This window comes from Nicotiana tabacum, chromosome 9 (genome assembly GCF_000715075.1).
Source record: "Nicotiana tabacum cultivar K326 chromosome 9, ASM71507v2, whole genome shotgun sequence".
NCBI classification, from domain to species: Eukaryota; Viridiplantae; Streptophyta; class Magnoliopsida; order Solanales; family Solanaceae; genus Nicotiana; species Nicotiana tabacum.
The window spans coordinates 118,100,327-118,127,002 of record NC_134088.1 but is presented as its reverse complement, the minus strand read 5'-3'; the positions used below and the strand labels follow the sequence as shown (position 1 = coordinate 118,127,002).

The 26,676-nt window shown below is 34.3% G+C and overlaps 2 protein-coding genes across 2 annotated transcripts; both read left to right on the top strand.

Annotated features, from left to right (window-relative positions):
- Positions 1-1,163: 1,163 nt before the first annotated feature.
- Positions 1,164-4,014, top strand: LOC107761357 (uncharacterized). The gene is made up of 3 exons (XM_016579585.2): positions 1,164-1,981; positions 2,225-2,764; positions 3,715-4,014. Exons 1-3 carry the CDS (start codon positions 1,199-1,201, stop codon positions 3,811-3,813), a joined length of 1,422 nt encoding a protein of 473 aa, XP_016435071.2. The 5' UTR covers positions 1,164-1,198; the 3' UTR covers positions 3,814-4,014.
- Positions 4,015-22,360: 18,346 nt separating this feature from the next.
- On the top strand, positions 22,361-26,462 carry LOC107762682 (uncharacterized). The gene is made up of 3 exons (XM_016581056.2): positions 22,361-23,194; positions 23,724-24,263; positions 26,186-26,462. Exons 1-3 carry the CDS (start codon positions 22,388-22,390, stop codon positions 26,282-26,284), a joined length of 1,446 nt encoding a protein of 481 aa, XP_016436542.1. The 5' UTR covers positions 22,361-22,387; the 3' UTR covers positions 26,285-26,462.
- The last annotated feature ends 214 nt before the right edge of the window (positions 26,463-26,676 follow it).

Here is a 26,676-nt window from a genome sequence, read left to right as displayed (position 1 = left end):
TGATTCAAGGATTATTATTCATTTTGAAGCTATATTTTCTATTAAACATTATTTTACGTTAAAGCTTGTAAATCCGAATTCGTGTCGGGAAGTCTCACATTAGAGGTAAAGCGTTTCCTAACAAGAACAACTTCGTACACAGGACTCGAACTCGATACTTATAATTAATAATGAAAGAAATAGTTGTCAGTCTACCACGATCCTTGTTGGTAAACATTATTTTATGTTGCACAAAGATGAGAACTGCTTTATAAAGGCAGCTTGAAGGTAACTTAAAGATTCCTTTATTTGACTGGATCGAATTAATTTAAAAATATCACATGAGTTTGAGAGACTTCAAGAATTAGCAACCTTTAACATAAGTATTTATTTAGATAAGGAAAAGTATACGTTGACCTAATCTGTTAATCTTACTTTAGTTTTCGAAGTTATGCAAATATTGAAGTAAACTGTCCTACTCATGAATTACATCCTACGATATTTCAATAAATTTAAAGCAAAATGAAAAATATTAATAGTAGTAAACTCTCAACTGTATATCGGGATTCGTATCAACAAATTTCTGAAATAGAAGTTTGAGCGAGATGGAAAACATTAGCGTAAGGTAATTACATATGCTTTTGAAATGTAACATTCTGGTAATAAAGACAGCCTAGACACTTGGACATATATATTATTTGCATATATATATATATATACACACTACTTGGAAAGACGGGCTTAAAGATACAAAAGTTTGGCTTTTAAAAGTCAAAAAGTGCTTGTTCTTTACCTAAATAGCCGATTGGATTTATTGTTTACTTTTTCAAGCTGATATATATAAATTATACGATGGTTTTACACAGTTATACACATACTATACATGAATATACATAGACCATATATGGTTATACATATATCAAACATATAGTATACATTTTCCGGTTACTTTTAATTTAGGTGATTGGGTGGGCGGCGATTTGGGTTAATTAATCAAAAATGTTCATGAAATTAAAGACAATAATATTTTAGTCAACGATCTAGTACAAAGACTGTGACATAGTGTATGTTAGGACATATAAAGATCATTGACATCAGTGTGTTGTAAGGGTGGGGTGGGGGTTGTTGTGTTCTCTTTGTTTAAAACCTTACAAAACTAATACCAGAGCAAAAGCTCATTTGTTTCCATTCTTTAGTTCTCTCTACTCAATCTCTCAAAATGTCTAGTTTTGACAAATCCACTGTCATTAGCATTTGCAACACTGTCCTAATTTGTGGTTTAGTCCTATACGTAGGTTCAATAATCTTTTTCAATGACTCTGAATGTCCATCTTCTTATCTTTTCTCTTCCTTAAAATTCCCAATTAGATCATCAAATGTTGCACAAACCAAAAATCCCACAAATATTAACCATCTCCTTTTTGGACTTTTAGGGTCAGAAAAAGCATGGCACCATAGAAAATCCTATATTGAATCTTGGTGGAGACCAAATATTACAAGAGGTCATCTTTTACTAGATGTTCCTCCTAAAGGTAATCTTTTACCTTGGTCAATAAATTCACCTCCTTATAAAATATCCGATGATGTTCCAAAACTAGTTAAAGAAACCAAACATGTTGATTCAAGAGTTTTAAGAATGGTTCATGGGATTATGGAGGTATTTAGAGAAGAACATGACGGGGTAAGATGGGTAATTATGGGGGACGACGACTCGATATTTTTTTTAGATAATATGGTTGATATTCTTGCACAATATGATCATACGAAGTACTATTATATCGGAGGACACTCGGAATTTATATTGTCGAATTATTGGTACTCATTTCATGAAGCTTTTGGTGGAGCTGGAATTATTTTGAGTTATCCTTTGGCTAGAGCATTTGCTAAGAATATAATGTCTTGCCTAAAGAGATATTCTCACTTGAAATCTGCTGATAGAACTACAATGCTTTGCATTTCTGATATTGGAGTCAACCTTTCTCCTCTTCAAGGTATTCATCAGGTAAGGTTTCTTCCGGTTTTAACCAGTAAAAAAATTTTACGCTATCAGTATATTTTAACCTATTATAGATCATATCGTTTGATAACTCGTTCTAAGGAGACCGACCTTAGTCAAAAACTTTTTTTTTTTAAACTTTTTACACTGTCAGTGTATTCAGCAAGATATGTCTTATCAACTAATTGGATTAAGTATACTTTTTTTTTCTTTTCCCTTAAATAATATATGGATATTTATAACTTGCAGATTGATCTACGTGGTGACATATCTGGATTTCTATCATATCATCCAAAGTCTTTACTAACATCCCTTCACCATTTTGATATGGTTGATCCAATTTTTCCCTCAATGGATCGTGCCCAATCTAGTTTCCACCTCCATAATGCTGCAAATTATGATCAATCACGTATGTTACAACAAACCATATGCCACCAGAGGTCAAAAAATTGGACATTTTCAGTTTCTTGGGGATATTCAGCACATATTTATGAGAAAATTATGCCTAGAAGTTGGATACAAAATCCTATTGTAACATTCAAGACATGGCAACCAAGTCCTAGTCCACCATATTATATGTTTGATGTTAGAAGTCCATCTTGGGATCCTTGTGAAGCTCCTCATGTATTTTTCTTCAAATCTGTTGAGAGAAATCCAAGAAATGAAATTGTTACTACTTACACTAGAGAATGGCCTAGAGGGATTGGAGCTTGTTTGTCTACTGGAAATTATTCTGCAGAATATATTTCAGAAATTCATGTATACTCACCATCAACAAAACGTATTGAGGTAATGTTTTCTACCGCCATAATCTCCCATAAATTTTTGTATGAGTTTAACTTTTATACACGGACAATAGGGGTGCCAAATGGCGGGTTGGGCTGATTTTGGGCGGGTCAAAATGGGTTGAGTCAATAATTGGATGGGTCAAAATGACTCGCCCAAAAGTTACTCAGGCTAAGATGGGTTGCATCAGGATGAGCTAAAATTTGGGTCAAAGTCCAACCCGTCCAACTCTTATCAAACTTTACTTAATATGTGTTGTTTTCTTTTAAATTATATTATTACTAAATAAGACTTTTTTAAAATTTGTTATGGTCATATATAACATATCAAATAAAAAAATAATTATTTCTAAGATATTTTGGCAAAGTTACTCATGAATCAATTTGGGCTAAAAATTAGCCCAACTTTAAATGGGTTGAGTCAATACGGACTAAATTCAATAAATGGGCGGGTCAATAACTAGCCCAACCTTGGGGGGCTCATTTGGGCTGGAGCCAAATTTGACAGCTCTAACTGTCTGGTAATCTAGAAGGGGAGTCTTGGAACAACGGTAAAGTTGTCTACATGTGACCTATAAATTATGAGTTCGAATCGTGGAAGCAGCCATTAATACTTGCATTATGGTAGGCTTTCGACATCACATCACTTGTGATGCGGCCCTTCCCCGGACCCTGCGTAAATGCGAGATGCATTGTGCACCAGGCCTTAGATAATCTACAAGTTACTGAGTATCATCCATAGATAGTGGCAGGAACTAATAACCTCAAAATTAAGCAAATTGAGTTAAACCAAGAAAATCTCAATTATACATTTTCCTCGTCTTCCTCCCCAAAATAGAAAGGAAAAAAGAAAAAAAGTGAATATATAATAACATCTACTTGTGTAAAAATTACAAAATCCTCGACTCTGATCTCTATATTTTATTATTTTTTGTTTTTCTTTGTTTTTTTCAGATTGATAGATGTGAATGTTGTGACATAATCCTTGAGGCCGGATCCAATAAGGCTGATATCAAGTATAGGGAGTGTAAGATAGATGAGATAATAGCTTGATCGATTCATCAATTAGTTGCTGTATAATATATATAAGCATTTGTGTTAATTATTGTCTTCTTTATTTATTTTTCCCAAACAATAATTTTTATGTACACTTGAAACTACGAGTCATGTGAAGCTGAAGGAACTAATTCATCGTAGTTTGGAACATAAGAAAATTCGTGAGAGAGATAAGAACGGATGAAGCTAGATTATTAGGCACGGGTTTAGACAATTTTAATATAGCTTTTGCTTAGATTATGTATTTGTATAGGAAATACATTAAATATATAATATATATTTAAATGTGAATCTAATAACTAAAATGACTATGCATTCAGTAGCAAAATAAGAATCTATAAACTCCAAATTAGTACTATGGTTGGGAAGTACGAATTATTCATTATTTATATGACTGAATAACTGAAGCATCATACCTTCCAAATCCATAATTAGTTCTCAATCGGAGTCCAGAAAGTCCTTTAAATTCATGATTTTCTAATTGTGGGAGCATCATTCCTTCTAATTAAATCTCATGTTTTTAGTAATAAAAAAGTAGTAATATATGCTTGTATAAAACTCAAATAGTAGTTTAGAATCCTTACCTCAAACCAATAGATCCTTATTCGCGTACTTCTTTCTCTGGTACTACTAGTATTTTCCTTGTGTTCCCTATTTTTAGATTGATACTATTAATTACTTGATGTTTCCTTTGCGTCATTTCTTATTTTTTCTGACTGTCGTTATTATTTCGTTTTCCTTATAAGTTTTTTGTCATTACTGTTGTGATTTTGCTTTATTGAGTCGAGGGTCTTCCGAAAATAGACTATCTATCTTTACAAGGTATGGGTAAGGATTGCATACATACTACCCTCCCTAGACCCTACTTAACTATGAGAATATATTGGGTATATTATTGTTATTGTTGTAGTATTTCATCAAGAACTCCAACATGTGGGTTAAATTAAGTACCAAAAATGAAGTTGCAATGTGGGATTGGCGAACTCTATCGTTTATGTTTGTGGGAATCCTATTACCCTTGCATTACTTTGGTCACGTAGGAGTCAAAGTAAGCTTATATATACTTGACCAACTTTCCAGAAACATCATCATTAAAACAAAATCGGAAGCTTATGATTGGGATTGGGGGTTTTAATATAGCAGATGGCACGACCCAAAATTCAACTAGTTGTGATGACGTCTAACCCAACCCGTTAGGTAAACCAATTATCTACTATCCAATCCCAATGTAATTTAACAAGACAATTAAGTAAAAGAAAATATCTAAATCTTATACATTCCCCAAAGACTGGTAGTACAAATCATGAGCTTCTAAGAATAGAGTATACAAAGTTGGTACGAAGTAAATACATACTGTTTGAAAAGTACATAAACAGAGTTTTATAAATCTAAGGCTACCAAGAACAAGAGGCAGCTACAACCGGAACGCAGGTACATCTTCAAATCCAGATCCCAACGAACACAACAACATCAGTAACCAACATCTGCACACAAGGTACAGAAGTGTAGTATGAGTACAACCGACCACATGTACTCAATAAGTAACAAACCTAACCTTAGGTTAAAAGTAGTGACGAGATTGTACCAAGGTCAGAGTCCAACTCCAATAACCAACAGCATAAAGCAAGGATTAAATGAAGTAACTGACAAATAAAAATGCTCAGCTTAATCATGATTTCTGAAAAATAGTTTTGCCTTTTAAGTGTATCAGTGAAAACCCAAGTCGTTTACCGAAGTTGCCAAAAATATAAGTAAGTTTGAAAACAGTAATTTTCCCAAAAATCCTTTCAACAATAAATAAGATGTTTCATTTCCTTTCGAGATAGCCAGTGGAAAATACATCACTATGCTCATATGCCAATATGTGTGAGAAGTCATGAATGATGTGATACCGTATAACATGAGGAAAATACATCTATATGCTTGTATATTATGTGTGCATGTCAATGGAATGTATCTCAATGATAAAACCATATGCATACTCTCAGAGTATCAATTCACTCCTCACAGTCACTCAGTCCTCCCAGTCACTCAGTCCTGACAGTCACTCAATCCTCACAGTCACTCAATCCTCCCAATCGCTCGGCACTCGCACTCAGTAGGTACCTGCGCTCACTAGGGGTGTGTACAGACTCCGGAAGGTCTCCTTCAGCCCAAGCGCTATAACAAGCCAATCATGGCATAAATCAATCAACCATGTTGCGGCATGCAGCCCGATCCTATTTATATATACATATATAAAGCCAATATGGCCTGCTATGGCGTGCAGCCCGATCCCATAATCATCCTCACAATCAGGCCCTCGGCCTCACTCAGTCATCAATCTCTCCAGTCTCTCGGGCTCACAATGTCATGACAATAAGCCCAAAATTATGATATGATGAATCAATAAATAGCAACAGAGACTGAGAGATGATATGAAAGGAATGCACATGACTAAGTATGATGTTACAATTTAAACAAATAATTCGATAGCAGAAATGACCTCAGTGGGTCTCAACAAAATAGGCATGCCGTCTAGACATGGTTTCTAATATGGATCGCAGCGCAATAGCTCTAGTACATAGAGATTTCACGGTTACATATAAGTTCAGGTAACTACACAGTACCATATAAATAACTGAGTCACATTTCACACAGTGCACGACCACACGCCCGTCACCTAGCATGTGCATCACCTCAACACCAAACACATATCACGTATAATCAGGGTTCATACCCTAATCTTAGAAGAGTTACTTACCTCTAACCAGCCGAATTCAATGTCGAGCAAGCTAAACAATGCTTCAAAATTTTTATTATGTGCGTATCCACCTTCGAACAACCCAAACCCCGATGATTTCCTTGAAAATCCCTCGGCAAAAATCGCCACGAACCGAGCTTTCTTGATTCAGCTCTTTAGTAATATTAAAACCTCTCACTATTCTTACAACTTTAATCTACATCAACATAATTCAATTGGACCAATATTAGTAAATAATTTCCAGATTTTTGGTCATTTAGACATTTTAACAAACAATTAGTAATGGTGTTTCTTCATCCAACAAATCCCTCCCACTATCATTCCTTAACAACTTATACTCCCAACATCACATGTATGACCAACCATTCACACCCAACCAATAAAATTCCACTAAATAATTACTTTTCAATCTCTACAATGGGTATTTATTTAATTTGGGAGTCTATGGTTTCCAATCACCATACCATGAATTCTAATAATTGATTCATACTCATATTCCCTTAATATTGTTACACCATGTACGTCCCAAGGTGACGTATAATAAATATGAGACTAGTTAATTATGATTTAAATGATTTTAAAATTATAATATGACTATATATGATATTTGGACAAAACACATAAAGTTTGGGGAAAATCGGATTTAAGTTGCGGAAAAAATCGACTAAGCATTTGCCATATAATAGAGCTTTTTGAGAAATATATTTCGTATACTATATGAGGTCTTTTGGGGACATATTATATACCAAATTGAAGGTTTTATAATGTAATTTCCAACACTCTTAACCGTTCATTTATACGATTTCCGGATAAAAATATATAAGCATCGGAAGGTGGATAAATCAGAGGGTGCCAAGTTAGCACCTTTTGACTTTTCAAAAGTTTGATAAATATATTTTAACTCGTCTCTCTCTCTTAATTTTACATAGAATCTGACCAGAGACACCATAAAAGAACGTTCATTGAGCTCTCTAATAGCTTCAAATAATACTAACATCCCGGGTACGAAATCGAGAAGCGATAACATCAGAACGATCCCTACGACGTAAGTATCACTATATCACCTCTCTTTTTCTTTGTAGTTTGAGTTTTGGAATGTATTTATTAGTTAATAAAAAATATTAATTTCTGTATTTAAGCTTTAAAATATCAAGAAAAGTTGATAAATTCGTTTTCTAATAGTTAGACCTCACGGGACGGTGATCGGAAGCCGTGAGTTCGAGTTATTTGACTTGTAGTGAACTGTTTTATGGGTTGTTTTGTATTGATTTTGGGCTGTCTATTGTTCTTCTAATTTATGGAGTTTGGAAGGATAAAAATAGCGTGGAGAAATACCACATGTGGTAGGGTAGTAGGTTAGTCGCTCGTCGTTGTAGTTGCATGCTAATTGATAATTTGTTGATTGGGTGTATTATGGTATATTTGGGATTTTTGTTGTATTGAAGATCCCGGATTATAATTAGGGTGGTTTTGAGTTGCTGATTGTATTATGTTTGTATCTCGCTTATAGTAGGCTTGAGGGAGCAGTAAAATCAGGGGAAATGTTGTCCGTTTTATTTTAGAATCGAGTTATCGTTTGAGATACGTAATATACTACCGCCATCTAAATTGTACACGTATTTATTTGGTATAGGGTTGACGCGCTAGTTGTCATAAGCTTGTTGTTGAGTTGCCTTGACGACTTGAGGTATGTTAAGGCTATCCTTTTTTTTTCTTTTTGGCATGATCCAAATGATACAAACGAAACGAGCAAAATACGCAACATTCATAAATAACTTTATTCATAGAAATACTAGAGGTATCTATATTCTTGATTTCCCATGTGAATTATTATTATATCCTATGTTCATGGGTCCCAGAAAAATACATATTTGATAAAGTTTGTCCGAAAGGAATATTAATTTTATGATATTCGAGAAATCTTATTAACGTAATATTTCTTATGCATTTCATGCATTTATACATGTACATTGACCCATGACCAGAAGGCGTTATATACGCGTATATTATATGTATATGGGATATGGGAAAAAGTTAAGGCGTTATATATGCACCACCACCTGATCAGCTAGTATACAATGATGATTTTGCCCATAGTGGCCGAAATGATATGATGGGATGCCCTCAGAGGCTTGATGATGTTATGTACACCTATACCTATGCATGATACAACATTTACAAGCACGTGCATGACATTATAAATATTTTAGGATTCACAAAGTTATTTAGACTCACAAGTGGAATTCTTTACCCCATGTTTCATCCTTTTTTTTCCGGGGACGTTGCGTTTCATGCCCGCAGGTGCAAGTAGATAGGCTGACAGTCCCCCTTCTTAGGATCCTTGATCAGCGAGAGTTGGTGTGCTCCATTTGATCCGGAGCTGCTTTGAGTTTTGGTACGGTGTGTTTACATATATATATAATGATTTTTCTTTAGACTTCGGATACTTGATCGACCCACTTACTTTTATTATGTCAATATTAATCACTACTGTTGGAATTATGGTTCTTATTTATAGTGATAATTATATGGCTCATGATCAAGGCTATTTGAGATTTTTTGCTTATATGAGTTTTTTCAGTACTTCCATGTTGGGATTAGTTACTAGTTCGAATTTGATACAAATTTATATTTTTTGGGAATTGGTTGGGCTGTGTTCCTATCTATTAATAGGATTTTGGTCTACACGATTAGTTACAAACGCTTTTTGACAAGCATTTTCCTTAATACAGTTGTACACTCTATTAGAGGTCTGTAGACAGTCATGTATAGTTATATAGTATGTGGCCTTGTCGGCTCTCCCTACAGTATATATATGTATGTATATATGTCTTTTGGGCCTGTTTTCCCACGTTAGTTGTTCATATGAATTAATAGGCTGACAGTCCCCCTTCTTAGGATCCTTGATCAGCGAGAGTTGGTGTGCTCCATTTGATCCGGAGCTGCTTTGAGTTTTGGTACGGTGTGTTTACATATATATATAATGATTTTTCTTTAGACTTCGGATACTTGATCGACCCACTTACTTTTATTATGTCAATATTAATCACTACTGTTGGAATTATGGTTCTTATTTATAGTGATAATTATATGGCTCATGATCAAGGCTATTTGAGATTTTTTGCTTATATGAGTTTTTTCAGTACTTCCATGTTGGGATTAGTTACTAGTTCGAATTTGATACAAATTTATATTTTTTGGGAATTGGTTGGGCTGTGTTCCTATCTATTAATAGGATTTTGGTTTACACGGCCTGTTGCGGCAAATGCTTGTCAAAAAGCGTTTGTAGACAGTCATGTATAGTTATATAGTATGTGGCCTTGTCGGCTCTCCCTACAGTATATATATGTATGTATATATGTCTTTTGGGCCTGTTTTCCCACGTTAGTTGTTCATATGAATTAATAGTTTATTTTCAGACGTTATGCATGACCTACACTTTTTTCATGTTTATATCTTAGACAAATGCTTATGGGTGTTCGATAGGTAGAACTCATGCACTCGTCACGGCCTATCGGTTTGGGTCGTGAAAATATATCCATGCATGTAAGTCTAAGGGCGTAGGATTACCTTTTGGAAGAAATCTTGCAAATCCCTCATTTGAGTTCTTGAAGAAATTTCTTGAAGATCTATGTATTTTGTGTGTAGATCTCATCAATACTAGTGTAGAAATGATGGAATTTCACACCAAGATAATGGGGATTGCTTAACTTGAAGATGGGAGGAGTTGGTGGTAGGGCTGCTTATCAGGAGGATCGGGCAGTTATTTACTCTTAACGGTTCGTCTTATCGATTATCGGCTTTAAAATGAATTAATCCGCTAGCCACCCGATAAGATATCGGGCGGGTTGGTATCGGTTTAGCTATTATCGGGCGGTTATCGATTTAGATTGTGCTTTTTTAATTAGTAAATCGTGTAATAAACCGAAGTATAAATATAAGATACGGAAAGATAACATTTTATATCTGCACGAGTTCCAGCAGCAGCAACACATTTGAGACCTTTCTTCAATATATGAAACTCGTTCCAGTGAACAAGCTTGTTGGGTCAAAGTTAAAAGTTTCATACATACAAGTTGGGAGTAATAATTAAAAACCTGTTTGGACAACACCTCTGCCCAGATAACTAATTAACCCACTACTTAGAAGAAATAACATCCAAGAATATCAATTCATATTTATGGATAAAAATAAATCAGTACAATTCACTTTGCACTTCGTACAATTGTTCAGAGCAGTAATATGGATAAAAATAAATTTTATATATATATGTATTCTCAACGGGTTAACGGATTATCAGTTAAGAAAATTGAATAATCCGCCCCCAAACCGATAAATCGTTAATAAAAAAATTTTAATTTGTTCCCCGTTCGTTAAACCGTTAAACCGATACCCATAAGCCATTAAGCTTCGGTTTCGGTTTCGATTTCGGTTTCGATTTCGGTTCGATTTTCGGTTTCGGTTCAGTTTTGAACACCCCTAGTTGGTGGTCTTGAGAGAGTGGAGAAGAGCTCCAAAATTCGTCCAAATGAAATGTGGAAAATGAGCCCCGAATTGGTTTAAAAAGAGCTGGAGCTGGTCCGCGCCCGGTCTGGCGAAGTGACCCTCACTTCGCTGTCCACTGTATGCAAGAGAAGGCAGGATCCACGCCCGGTCTGGCGAAGTGACCCTCACTTCGCTGTCCGCCAAAATAACTGGGTGATCTAACTTTGGTAATTTGATCATAACTTTTAGTAGGAATGTCCAAATGACAAACAACTTAATACGTTAGAAACTAGACTCAAAGAGATACACTCTAGATGCAAAATTCATGGAAAGTATCTTCACATTATGAGAGTTATATCCGTCCAAAAGTAGGTGTTTTGCAAATTGAGACACATTTTCTACTTAATATTTCCAACTTTTGCCAATTAGTGCCGAAACCTTCTAGACTTATACAAATGCAAATCATACGTCCAAGTCCAAAATCACCATCCGGACCTAACGGAACTATCAAAACTCTGATCCGAGATTGAATACTAAAAAGTCAAATTTGGTCAACTCTTTCAACTTAAGGCTTCGAACATGGAATTTATTCTTCCGAACATGTTCCGAAACACCTGAAAACAAAACTGATAATTCATACACGATAAGTCGGGTCGTTACATTCTCCCTCACTTAAACATACGTTCGTCCTCGAACGTGCCAAGAGTTCTTCCTAAACCTTCAAATCGCTATTCCACCTTACCACGCACATTCCCGGGGGTGATTCCATATCACCCTATTTCATATAGGCATGACGACACCACATAACTGAAAATTACTATTTTAGCATTAGCCCATAAACCTTGGAATCCAATTTCCAACATCCAAAAAATTTCTTTTCAACACCCGAATCTCATATCTACACTCTGTATGAGTCTTAACAAGTTGAATTAGTCCTTAACCATACCCTAGATATAATCACATAACATACTACACAACTCGCATACTCGCAGCACCATTTCCGATCACAGTAACTACTCAAAACCAACCTGGTACTAGTATTAAAGCTCATATCAAACAAAACCTCATTCCCAAAACATTCGTACACTGTTGATAATTAAAGAAACACGTGGAATCACATAACCACTTATCAGATCAACTAGTCATGGAGTTATCTCGCCCCAACCAGAATCATAATTACTTTCTAAGCTGACTTTCGATATCATCCTCCCAAATATACCATTATCAAATCCGATTGTACACATTCTAGGTCCAATGACCTTATATTTTTAAATACAACTATCCCACAGATATGCCACACCAATATAACTCAAGCCACAACTGTGCAATCTGTGTACCCAAAAATGAAAAATATCTCAAAGAAAAGAATCGTATTGCGAGTTCAACAAGCACTACCACAACTGCAATGCTATAAGCTCATTATATATAGTAGAACCAAGACACACAAATTTAATAACAGTAACCAGCTCTTCTAGAGCTCACATTAACATCACTCGCACAGACAACTCACGTGCTATAGTATCAATATCAGGACCCGCACGTACAACTCACGTGCCAATAATATCAGTATATGGTCACAGGCCTCCAGTCCAAACATATCATAGAGGAGAAATCAAATAAGTACACATGTATATGATAAATGATATAAGATTCACATGCTCCTGGACTGGTATAAATAACACGCCATAGGGTAGGCATGTGCAAAGTGTGCTATCACAACTTAAATCGGCAAGTTAACGCAGAAATAGTAACTACCCAGTTTATTCAGGGAATTAGCCTCTTTGTAACCTCAAGTATAGCCTAGGTAGTTCTCGACAAAGGTACGAATACGAGAAATGTTATAAATTTACGCTTAACAGTCAAATCTAGGCATATCTTTGCCTAAGCATTCTTCCGAGTATGAATACTTGCTCTGATGCCCGCACATGGGCTCAAACCTCACATATATGCGCACTCATAGCGCGTAGCTATCACAAACAATTAGTGAAACTAGTGCCTCTACCGAGTTTAAATAAAATACTCACCTCAAATAGGTCGCAACCCTGAAACAATATGCTTTCGAGAACTCCCAATCTCCAGATTCATAGAATGCATAAATCACCGTAACCGATCCCTACTCCAGCACTCGAATGACTAACACATCTTTCATGCATGATCATCCCACGAGGAATACTTCTATAATTCTCCCGTGCCACATAGCAAAAATCTAAATATTAGCAGTCGATCAACCAGGCGAATACTGCAATACCAACGAAACATCCGTAAGTCAAAACACAATGTGCCCTTTTGAATGTACACTCTTCTGAGGTAATACCACTAGTGCCAATATCATAAATTATTTGTGCGCCATAAACTCATTACTTTCCTTTTGGAACTGAACTGTATACTTGCACATGCAAATCCCAATATCACTCCATGCACCGCCTCTATTAGGCCATCTTATGAAAACACGAGAACCTCATTAATACTTTGAGTCACAAGCAAAATACATACCTGGTTAGTTAGAAACCTTCAATTTTCTTCCTTCTAGAAGGAAATCACAATACACAACACGTTCCCCATACCGGTAGAAAATATCTGGTTCAAACCATGGTAGAAACATCAAGAACACTTTGAAATCTATTTGCACATAACCAAGCAATCAAAACTGAATTCCTCTAACTCGACCAAGCCACGTAGGTCACCAAACCCAAGAATACTGCAACCAAAAATATTTGTAGAGCCTCACACATCATACGTAACTAAAGAACCAATCATACCATTACCATACTGGTTCAGCCTATTACCCAGTCGTTCAATTTTCTCCGAGTTTCTTCTAAATTATCCTCAAGTTGACACTTCTCCTTGTCACAACTCCACAATCCTTACTCAAAGCTCACTACAAGACATCCTAACATAAAACCACACTGCCCTAAGGCCCATAAGCCACTGTATTCTTCTTAAGCACCTTCATAAATACCACAACCGAGACACTCACTTTTAAAGACCTTATGTGAATTTAAAATTATTCATATTTCCTTTCTTCTACTAAAATGTAGAATCCATAGTGAAACAGAATCACCGCACGTCCCGGGACCATTAAACGTAAATCTCATATTCTATCTATACACCAATCCGGAAAAATTCTCGATTGCTATATATAAATCTCAAACCTATTAGAACCTTCTAGAGAGTCATCCACTCTGCTCAAATCTAAATTGCACCGCCCAAACGGTCCCAAAGACACGTGCTCCCTTAGCTTAACAATACTCAAAGAGGTAACCCCACCTTAACACCACCAATCAATTCATACTCCGTGCGTACTACATCCAACAATAACAACCCAACTCATTAACTGATTTTCATATACTCATAAAGTGCGATATAACTCGTATCCAGGAATTTCAGTACTCGAGCCATCCTCGATCTCAACCTCTGCAAGTCATAACTAATCCAAAAGTATGCCTCAGACTAAAAATAAAATTTAACATATAACCATGAAATTGAATTGTCAATAGCAGGCTCCCCTACTTGGCTCAAATCCATAAATTAAAACACTCGATAACTTACAATACTCATACTCTATTACTGCCATAATACCGCAGTCAGTTCAAGAAAAATTCTTCACAAGCTCATGCAGTGCCAACCATAAGAATATTTCAATCATCCGCTAAACTCGCATTCATTCTCTTGACACTCAAGTTAATTTCTCAACCAGATTCAAATTCAAGTCTCAACACCTATGCCCCGCTGGCAGAAAAGAAAATCTCTACTCAATATTATAAGAAACACACCTAAATAGATTACTCTGTGGGGGATAACCCACATCCTTAGCCTCAAATTAGCATCTTGTTATACCCTTTCGCAGTCACAATTACTATGCAATCACTTAATCTTTCTGAGTTTGAACTCATCAACACGACATGAAAATCTGCTTCGCTCCACAATTAAATAGCATGACAAATCCCTCAACGCACTCACAACTCAAGAATGTACATCACATCAAAACAGGAATCAAGTACCCAATAGCAGACTCTTGAGGGACAAGTAAACTTTATTCGTCTTATTCAGCCCACCTGAACACATCCCGCATTCACATCATACTCATCATATAGTCATTCAACTGTTCATCGAGACACAAATTCCACTCATGGGGACACTACCGGACATATGAGTCCAAATGTACAACTTCACACAACTGAAGCTACCAAGCCTAAGCTGTGGTCTAAACCTGGCCTCAAGTCCTCCAGACTGGCCCATCACAAAAACACAGAATACACATCTCGAACCTCGTTCATGGAATCACAAGCCAGTGATGCACAGTTGATACCGAGCGCTCATATGCGCACACGAATACGTGGAAGGAATTCAAAGAGTTATATTTCAAGCTGAATCAATTCTACACGATAATGAGAAAAGGATGGGAAGTTTATCCTAAAATGCCTTGTAGCCTCTTGAAGATAAGTATGGACGTCATCATACCGATCCGCAAGACTCTACTAGACATTTTCTCATGACTTGTAGAACCTATAAAACTAGGGCTCTGATACCAACTTGTCACGATCCAAAATCCAACTAGTCATGATGCCACCTAACCTCAACCCGTTAGGTAAGCCAATTATCCATAATATAATTCCAATGTAATTTAACAAGACAATTAAGTAAAAGAAAATATCTAAATCTTATACATTCCCCAAGGACTGGTAGTACAAATTATGAACTTCTAAGAATAGAGTATACAAAACTGGTACGAAGTAAATACATCATCTGTTTGAAAAGTACATAAACAGAGTTTTATAAGTCTAAGGCTACCAAGAACAAGAGGCATCTACAACCAGAACGCATGTACATCTTTAGATCCAACTCCCAACGAACACAACAACATCAATAGCCAACATATGCACGCAAGGTGCAGAAGTGTAGTATGAGTACAACCGACCCCATGTACTCAATAAGTAACAAACCTAACCTTAGGTTGAAAGTAGTGACGAGCTTGTACCAAGGTCAGAGTCCAATACCAATAACATAAATCAAGGAATAAATGAAGTAACTCACAGATAAAAATGCACAGCTTAATCATGATTTCTGAAAAATAGTTCTGCCTTTCAAGTGTATCAATGAAAATCCAAGTCGTTTACCGAAGTTGCCAAAAATATGAGTAAGTTTGAAAACAGTAATTTTCCCAAAAATCCTTTCAACAATAAATAAGATGTTTCATTTCCTTTCCAGATAGCCAGTGGAAAATGCATCACTATGCTCATATGCCAATATGTGTTAGAAGTCATGAATGACGTGATACCGTACAACATGAGGAAAATACACCTCTATGCTTGTATGTCATGTGTGCATGTCAATGCAATGTATCTCATTGATAAAATCATATGCATACTCTCAGAGTATCAATTCACTCACTCCTCACAGTCATTCAGTCCTCCCAGTCACTCAGTCCTCACAATCACTCAGTCTTCACAATCACTCAATCCTCACAGTCACTCAATCCTCCCAATCGATCGGCACTTACACTTGACACTCGCACTCAGTAGGTACCTGCGCTCACAGGGGTGTGTACAGACTCCGGAGGGGCTCCTTCAACCGAAGCTCTATAACAAGCCAATCATGGCATAAATTATATCAATTATATATATGGATAAAAATAAATTTTATATATATATATATATATATATATATATATATATATATATAAAGCCAATATGGCCTGCTGCGGCGTGCAGCCCGATCCCATAATCATCCTCACAATCAGGCCCTCGGCCTCACTCAGTCATCAATCTCTCCAGTCTCTCGGGCTCACAATGTCATGACAATAAGCCCAAAATGATGATATGATAGATCAATAAATAGCAATAGAGACTTAGAGATGATATGAAATGAATGAACATGACTGAGTATGAAGTTACAATTTAAACAAATAATTCGACAGCAGAAATAACCTCAGTGGGTCACAACAAAATAGGCATGTCGTCTAGACATGGTTTCTAATATGGATCGCAGCGCAATAGCTCAAGTACGTAGAGATTTCATGGTTACATATAAGTTCAGGTAACTACACAGTACCACAGAAATAACTGAGTCACAGTGCACGCCCACACGCCCGTCACCTAGCATGTGCGTCATCTCAACACCAAACACATATCACGTATAATCAGGATTCATACCCTCATCTTATAAGAGTTACTTACCTCTAACCAGCCGAATTCATTATCGAGCAAGCTAAACAATACTCCAAAAATTTCATTATGTGCGTATCCACCTCCGAACGGCCCAAACCCCGATGATTTCCTTGAAAATCCCTCGGCAAAAATTGCCACGAACCGAGCTTTCTTGATTCAGCTCTTTAGTGATATTAAAACCTCCCACTACTCTTACAACTTCAATCTACATCAACATAATTTAATTGGACCAATATTAGTAAATAATTTCCAGATATTTGGTCATTTAAACATTTTAACAAACACTTAGAGTGCATAGCATTTAACTACCTCTAGTAATGGTATTTCTTCATCCAACAATTCATCCCACCATTATTCTTTAACAACTTATACTCCCAACATCACATGTGTGACCAACCATTCATACCCAACCAACAAAATTTCACTAATAATTATTTTTCAATCTCTACAATTAGTATTCATTTAAATTGGGAGTTTATGGCTTTCAATCACCATACCATGAATTCTAATACTTGATTCATACTCATATTCCCTTAATATATCTATACATGTAAGTCTAAGGGTGTAGGATTACCTTTTGGAAGAAATCTTGCAAAACCTTACTTTGAGTTCTTGAAAGAATTTCTTGAAGATCTATGTATTTTGTGTGTAGATCTCATCAATACTAGTGTAGAAATGATGAAATTTCATACAAAGATAATGGGGATTGCTTACATTGAAGATGGGAGGAATTGGTGGTCTTGAGAGAGTGGAGAAGAGCTCCAAAATTTGTCCAAATGAAATGGGGAAAATGATCCCCGAATTGGTATAAAAAGAGCTGGATCTGGTCCGCGCCCGGTCTGGAGAAGTGACCTTCACTTCGCTGTCCTCTGTATGCAAGAGAAGGCAGGATCCGCGCCCGGTCTGGCGAAGTGACCTTCACTTCGTTGTCCGCCAAAATAGCTGGGTGATCTAACTTTGGTAATTTGATCATAACTTTTAGTAGGAATGTCCAAATGACGAACAGCTTGATGCGTTAGAAACTAGAATCAAAGGGCTACACTCTAGGTGCAAAATTCATGGAAAGTATCTTCATATTATGAGAGTTATCCCCGTCCAAAAGTAGGTATTTTGCAAATTGAGACACCTTTTCTGCTTAATATTTTGAACTTTCGTCAATTAGTGTCGAAACCTTCTAGACTTATCCAAATACAAATCCGGGCATACGCCTAAGTCCAAAATCACCATCCGGACCTAACGGAACTATCAACACTTCGATCCGAGGTCGAATACTAAGAAGTCAAATTTGGTCAACTCTTTCAACTTAAGGCTTCTAACATGAAAATTATTCTTCCGATGTTCTGACACACCTGAAAACAAAACCGATGATTCATACGCGTCATAATACATCATATAAAACTATTCAAGACTTCAAATAATTGAAAGAAGCGTAAATGTTCAAAATGACAAGTCGGGTTGTTACAGCAGAAGGTGAGGAATTCAAAAGACGTTTAAAACGTTCATAGGGTAATAGGATCCTAGAAATATTATTATTGAAAATTAGGCCTTAGTACATGAACATTCATGCTTTTCAGGAAAAAAAGCATGAGTAATCAAATTCATTTTCACTACTAAAAAATTGCCTAAAACCATCTAGAAATACCGGCGGAAATCGGTCGGAAAACTGGAAAAACCGACCGATTTTCGACCCACTTCAATTCATTGTAATTAGGCTGGTTGGTAATAAATAGCGACCGAAGTCGGTTGCAATTTTCAACCGATTTCGGTCGATCAATAAAATTTCACAAGCGACCAAAAAAGAAAACATATGTCGAAATAGTCGGTATTTTTCGACCAAAGCCGGTCAGTATTTTAATTATGTAATTAAAAAATTCATAGTTTGGGAATCGAACTGAGGTCTATATTGTGGCAGGATACTATTCCACCACTAGACCATTAGTATATTTTCATTTAAGACTATCTTTTATTTTATTTGTACTCTTTAATTGCATTTTCGCGCGAAAATAACCGATCGATTTCGGTCGTTTTATTAAAAATATAAAATTACTGAACGAAATCGGTTGGTTTTTTTAAAATGAACGACTGAAATAACCGATCGATTTCGGTTCGGTTTTTTAAATATTAATTTTAATTTATTTTATATGAAAACCCAACCGAAGTTGGTCGGTTTCTTAAAAAATAAATTTCGGGGGACTCCAAAATAGTTTCCCGCATTTTTGCGCCCAAAAAACCGACCGAAATTGGTCGGTTTCGTAATATATATATATATATATATATATATATATATATTTTAAAATACCGATCGACATCGGTCGATTTTTTGACCGGCCGAAGTCAGTCGATTTGCCGTGGTCGATTTTGACCGAATTTCTAGTAGTTTAATTTGAAAGTGAAATGTGCATTTAAAATATGACGTTATGAAACATGATAATTTACTACTTCACATGTTTGTTTCTTTAAATTCTGTATTACATCAGGAAAGAGAAGGGATAGGGAATATTATGGTATTGATAGGGTGTGAACCAGTATTTTAAAAGGCGTGGGTGTAAGGCGAGGCATTTTATATATGCATCAGCGAGGCATAAGCCTCGAGGCACGGAGCGTAAGCCCCATAGGTATTTAATTTTTAATATTTTATAAAATAATATAGTTACAGTAAATATTTATAAATAGATAAAAAAATATAAAAATTAAAGAAAACTATAAATATGTGAAATATATATATATAGATGTGCTCCATCCCCATAAAAAATTAGTCAAAACAATCTATTATACGCTACTTACAAGCACAAATAACTTGAGTCAAAAAGAATAAAGTTTTCTACATGGAGGAACAAAAAGGATGACTAACCTGCAATTTGAACCTTGAACCTGCTGCTATGAAGGAGAATGAAGTTCTCTTTGTATTTGTAAAAAAAAATATTCAATTCGTTGCTTTTGGGAGATATTAGCAGACAAGATAAAGAATTGGGAAACCATGAATTAGGGCTTCAATCAATAAAAAATGTCTTGACTTTTAAATTTGATACATTTCAGTTCCTTTTTAAAACTTATGAGTAATTTCCAAGCTGATTTTTGAAAATTTGGGTATTATACAAAGAAATTATTTAATAAATTTTGTTTTAATTTGAAAAAGTCTCTGGGGCTTACACCTCACTAAAAGACACGCCTCAAATGCTCGGGCGTACGTCCCGAATTGATGGACGTACGCCTCTTGGGATTTTCGCCTCAGAATATTTTTGATATGCCTCACCCCAGGACTCGCCTTTTAAAACACTGGTGTGAACCCTCCATCAACCGCAGAATGTAGAGAGCTGCTCACCACATGAGCTCGCCCTCGCCCCTACTTCACATGTTTCAGTATATTAATTAAAAGTGAGCTTTTTTCCCACCTTTTTCCTATTATACTTCATTAAGAAAACAAGTCAACGCGGTAGAACCTGAAACCTTCCATTGTGAGGAAAGGTGTTAATTAGACTTGTAAAAGAAGATTTTTAGTATTTTCAAAATGCAGATTAAATTAAATATATTCCTTGCTAGCTGGTCCAAGTGGTGATATTTCTTAGTAATGTAAACATTCTTAGACCAATGCATGTTCTTGCGTCAAAATTAAAACAGAGAAATGAAAATTTTGAAATATAGTTGAAGACTTTAACATTGTTGTGGATCTAATGTATAAAAACTTAAAGCGAGAAGTACTTTTAATATTTGAAGAATGGATGTATATACAAGAGTTGTTATATCTATCCTTATAGGATGATAATATTAATAAAAATAAAGTGATTAACATAAAAAAGATTGTTCGTCATCTGTAACATTTGTCCATTTGCAATTTCAAGTAGCCGATTTATTGAATAAATCTTGAATAAATGATTATAAATTGGATAGAGATTCATAACAATGAGACTTAGATCCCAGAAATCTCTGCATCTCTAGATAATTAATTATACTATATATATATAGTCCAAGACTTTAGTAACTGTAGATTAACTAACTTGCTTTGAGTAAATTAACAGACTAATAATCAAACAACTGATTAATTAAAGGAACAGTCACTTTGAAGCTATTCTCTAAAATTAATTTATTGTTGCACAAATAAAACAGCTGCATTATGAGTGGGAGCTGAAAGATAACTTAAAGATTCAATTCCTAAAAATTTCCTTGTGATGAACTTAAAGAGATAACATTGACTTGTTTAATTTTTTAAATAAATCACATGAGCGCAGAGCTATGAAGTAACCTTTACATTAAATATCTTGATAAGGAAAATTATACGTTGACCTAATTTTTTAACCTTAGTTTATTTTTCAAAGTTAGGCAAATAATGAAGTAAAATGTCCTTTTTATTAATTATGCTCAAAGGTAAGTCAATAAATTTAAAGCAAAACAAAAATACTAGTATACTTCTAGTAGCAAACTCTTTACTTTCTAAAAACGCATGGATAAAATATAAATACTACTATTTTTTATTTTGTGAATCACCTCAACTAATTTCTTTTTATATATATTTTGGTATAATCATTTGGTGTCAAGAGCTCAGTAGCTCGACTAATCCAGATTCATGTTGCATAGAGACTTTAAAGGAAAAAATGCTCTCTACCAAAGGTTTCTCTATTCTCATGTTCGAACCCGAGACCTTTAATTAAGAAGGGATCATACCATCCCGCCACTCCATCTAGATGTACCTCAACTAATTTCTGAAACAAAAGTGTGAAATAAAAAAAATAATATATCGCAAATACATATTCTTTTGAAATAACATTCTGATAATCAAAAAAAAACCATAGGCGCTTCGACATTAAATTAGTGTTTGTTGTAAGAAAAGGTATATCACAAATACTTAGAAAGATGGGTTTAAAGATACCAAATTTTGGCTTTAGAAAGTCAGAACATGTTTAGAAAAGACACAAAATTTTTAGTCAAATAAATTACTACAAAGCCAATGTGACAAATTATGTTAGAACATACATATCATTATATTGTCAACTTCCAAAAGAAAAAGAGTCTATGGTACTGTTGTTGTTTTGTTTTTTTTTTTTTTTTTTTTTTTTTTTGGGGGGGCGGGTGGGTTTGCTTAGAACTTTGTAAAGAGAAAATAACTCATATAAGAATCAAATGATCATTGGTTCATTTGTTTACATTCAACAAATTCTCTCTACCTATTCTCTCATTAAAAATGTCTAAAATTGACAATTCTGCTGTCCTTAGCATTTGCAAAACAGTGCTAGTTTGTGGTTTAGTCCTATACGTGGGCACCATTATTTTTTTCAATGACTCTCAATGTCCATCTTCTGATCTTTTCTTTCCCTTGAAACTCACTATCTCTCCTTCTAATTCTCAAACAAATACATTATCAAATGATGCAAAAACCAACAATGCCACAAATATTAGCCATCTTCTTTTTGGACTTTTGGGGTCAGAAAAAGCATGGCATCATAGAATATCCTATGTTGAATCTTGGTGGAGACCAAATATTACAAAAGGATATCTTTTACTAGATTTTCCTCCTAAAGGTGATCTTTTACCTTGGTCAATAAATTCACCTCCTTATAAAATATCCGATGATGTTCCAAAACTTGTTGAAGAAACAAAACATGTTGATCCAACAGTTTTAAGATTAGTTCATGGGATTATGGAGGTGTTTCGAGAAGAACATGAAGGTTTAAGATGGTTAGTGATGGGGGACGACGATTCAGTATTTTTCGTGGATAATATGGTTGATATTCTCGCGCAATATGATCATACAAAGTATTATTATTTTGGTGGACACTCGGAGTTTATATTGTCGAATTATTGGTACTCATTTAATCAAGGTTTTGGTGGTGCCGGATTTATATTGAGTTATCCTTTGGCTAAAGCATTAGCAAATAATATGATGTCTTGTTTAAAGAGATATGCTCATTTGAAAGCTGCTGATAGAACTACAATGACTTGCATTGCTGATATTGGTGTCAATCTTTCACCTCTTCAGGGTATTCATCAGGTAATTCTTTTCAAAAAAAAAAAAAAAGAGAGACAAGAATCAAAAAGGATAATGAAATGCACAATCATTAAGTAGTTATGTGTTTGGATAAAAGTGCTGAAAATAATAATAAGCAGTAAATGTATTCGATTTTCTAACGATTAAAATGCCCTAAAGTTATTTACTGAAAATATCAACTACTAGAAAGTATCCTTAGAAGGAGAATGACAAATGATGAAAAACACCCATAAAGATACTTTAAGGGTGTTTTTAAAAAAAGGGTATTTTTGAAATTACAAAAAAATATTATGAAAAAAATTTTGGTCTAACTAAAAGGTCTTTTTAAGCTGAAAAATCATAAGTTGGGATGATCAACTTACAACTTTTAACTGATTCCGACTTTATAAACACTTAGTATAAATAATTTTGGTATTTACCAAGCACGTAAATTTAATAAAAAGTACTTTTATGCGGCTCAAACCAGCTTATAAGTTTACCAAAAAACTATCTTTCTTTTAATCTTTATTAATTCTTGGATATTAATTTGCAGATTGATCTACGTGGTGACCTATCAGGATTTCTATCATCTCATCCAAAATCTTTATTAATGTCTCTTCACCATTTTGACATGGTTGAACCAATTTTTCCCTCTTTAGACCGTGCACACTCAGGATTTCATCTCTTAAATGCTGCAAATTATGATCAATCAAGAATGTTGCAACAAACCATTTGCCACAAAAGATCAAGTAATTGGACATTTTCAGTTTCTTGGGGATACTCAGCTCATATTTATGAGAAAATTATGCCTAGAAGTTGGATACAAAATCCAATTGAAACATTCAAAACATGGAATAAAAGTCCTAGGCCACCACATTATATGTTTGATGTTAGAAGTCCTTCTTTGGATCCTTGTGAAGCTCCTCATGTTTTTTTCTTCAAATCTGTTGAGAGAAATCCAAGAAATGAAATTGTTACTATTTATACTAGAGGATGGCCTAGAGGGATTGGAGCTTGTTTGTCTTCTGGAAATTATTCTGCAGAATATGTTTCTGAAATTCATGTTTACTCACCAGCAACAAAACGTATTGAGGTAATGTTCCCCACTTCCATAATCTCCTAATTTTGTATGATGATATAAATTGTAGGGGAGCTTTGGAGCAACGACGAAATTGTCTCCGTGTGAACTATAGATCACGGGTTCGAATCATGGAAGCAGCCATTAATGGTTATATTAAGATAGGTTGTTTACATCACATCTCTTGGTATGTGGCCCTTCCCCGGCCCCTTCGTGAACGTGAGATACTTTAAGACTTTTTTTACTTTTAACCCGTGCCAGAAACTATTTATATTTGGTAGCCGAAAAAGTATATAAAATTTGTATAATTTTTGTATATAACATACAGAATGTATATATATACAAAAAATATAAAAAATATATATATTTTTCGGCTATTATTTTAAGAGCGGCTATACAATGTCATTTTCCCGATACTTTATGCACCGGGTTGTCCACTTACCTAAAAGATAACTTCACGTAATAAATTAACCATCCGTAAAAAATGAAATTAGTAACATAAAAAATAGTGTAAGGTGATATTCCTGCTAGAATAGGTTAAAATATACTGCCAGTATAAAGTTAAATAATCCATTTATATACTGAAGGCAGTTGGTTTCAATAGTTTTAACTATTTTTCTATTTCAAAATTGAGAAGAACTGATTTTCTACTTAAAAGGGTGAAGAAATTATTAGTTTACCATAATAATATATTTTGGATTCAGAGACTGCATTAAAAATAAATAGGAATCAAACAGGAAGATTCATTCATTTTTCTTTAACTTGCCAATTCAGGAAAGAGAATTAAAGAGATAAATTGAAATTTGCTCAACGTACGTGATTGCAATCATATAAAGCAAGAATAAGAAAACAATTCTGCTCAGATTTATTATAAGTTTGCTTCTGAAATAATGTGAGTGAGTCTGTGTTAAAGTATTTCTATTGCTTAAAAATTAGTTTTAATTTATGAATAATCTCTAGGTCAACAGCCATAAGTTGAAGAAAGATAATAACTTGCAATTGTTGTCCTAATTAAACTAGCATATAGTAGCTGGTTTATCACAACTTAATTGTAAGGTGTGCAAAATGCACCATTTTCTTTTGGAATAGTTGATTTTCTTTTATAAATGAGCCAAAATGCATCTCCTTTCTTATTGACTTCTACTTTTCTATACATTTTTCCAATTATAAAATTAATTACCTTGAAAGGGTGAGAGATTAGGTAGACCCTATATAATTTATAAAATTAGAGCTTTTTTTTACATTATGTTAAGGACTAAGAGAAGTATCTCTTTCTTAAGGTTGGTATAAGCTTTTTTTTCTTTTTTCACAAACAGCATTTAGCATTATGAATTAATTAGCTTAATTTGAAAGTCAACTAATCATAATGCTAAGTCCTACGTGCTATTAAGTGAAGACAATTGGAGTGAAACATGCTGTCTTTAATTAGGGAAACCCCAAAGTATATTTTCCCTCTTCTAGAAGTACTTTGACAAACTTAGAAATAATAATAATAATAATAATAATAATAATAATAATAATAATAATAATAATAATAATAATAATAATAATAATAATAATAATAATAATAATAATAATAATAATAATAATAATAATAATAGTAATAATAATAATAATAATAATAATAATAATAATAATAATAATAATAATAATAATAATAATAATAATATAGGAGTGAGAGGTAGGTATTTAGAAAATTCTGAAACTCTGCCGATATATATTTTTTTATTTTTATTTTTATTTTTTTGATGTTTTCACATCTTTGTTGAATATATAAGTTTAACCGAAAAGCAGGCCAACCTCGTATATTCAAATTACAAAAGTCATGATTGAAAATGAGGTTTCGTTCAATTGTGTTTGATTATGTCAAAAATCTCTACTCTGATCATTATATTATGTTTTTATTAATGATTTTTTTTTCTCATTGTAATTTTCAGATTGATAGGTGTGAATGTTGTGATGTAATTCATGAAGCTGGATCAAATAAGGCTGAAATCAAGTATAGAGAGTGTTTGATAGATGAGATAATAGCTTGATTAATCCATAATATGCTGTTGTATAAGCATTTATGTCAATTTTCTTTTTTTCCTTATTAGTATTTTTTTTCCAAAGGATAATTGTTATGTATTTAATTCAACACATGAAAGAGTCATGTAATGCTGAAGAGATATGTAACGTTTACGCACATAAATATGTAGCTTATCCATTTTTTTAAACGGAATTTAATATATTTTTATTTTGATTCACATCGAAAAATCGAACAATCATCTTGTGTCTATTACTTATCATTTGTAGTTATTCTCCTCAAGGAAAATAGATACATAAATAGAAAAAAGAAATTACAAAGAGAAAAAAAAATAAAGTTATCGTAAATGCAATCACATGTATAGTATATAACAGTAGTACATGAATTGTGAAGAAAAATTTC

Bases quoted from the DNA above. Each gene is read 5' to 3' on its own strand.
- LOC107761357 (XM_016579585.2), top strand. From the start codon at position 1,199: ATGTCTAGTTTTGACAAATCCACTGTCATTAGCATTTGCAACACTGTC. The intron at 1,982-2,224 runs GTAAGGTTTCTT...TATAACTTGCAG, and splicing joins CTCTTCAAGGTATTCATCAG to ATTGATCTACGTGGTGACAT. The intron at 2,765-3,714 runs GTAATGTTTTCT...TGTTTTTTTCAG, and splicing joins CATCAACAAAACGTATTGAG to ATTGATAGATGTGAATGTTG.
- LOC107762682 (XM_016581056.2), top strand. From the start codon at position 22,388: ATGTCTAAAATTGACAATTCTGCTGTCCTTAGCATTTGCAAAACAGTG. The intron at 23,195-23,723 runs GTAATTCTTTTC...ATTAATTTGCAG, and splicing joins CTCTTCAGGGTATTCATCAG to ATTGATCTACGTGGTGACCT. The intron at 24,264-26,185 runs GTAATGTTCCCC...TGTAATTTTCAG, and splicing joins CAGCAACAAAACGTATTGAG to ATTGATAGGTGTGAATGTTG.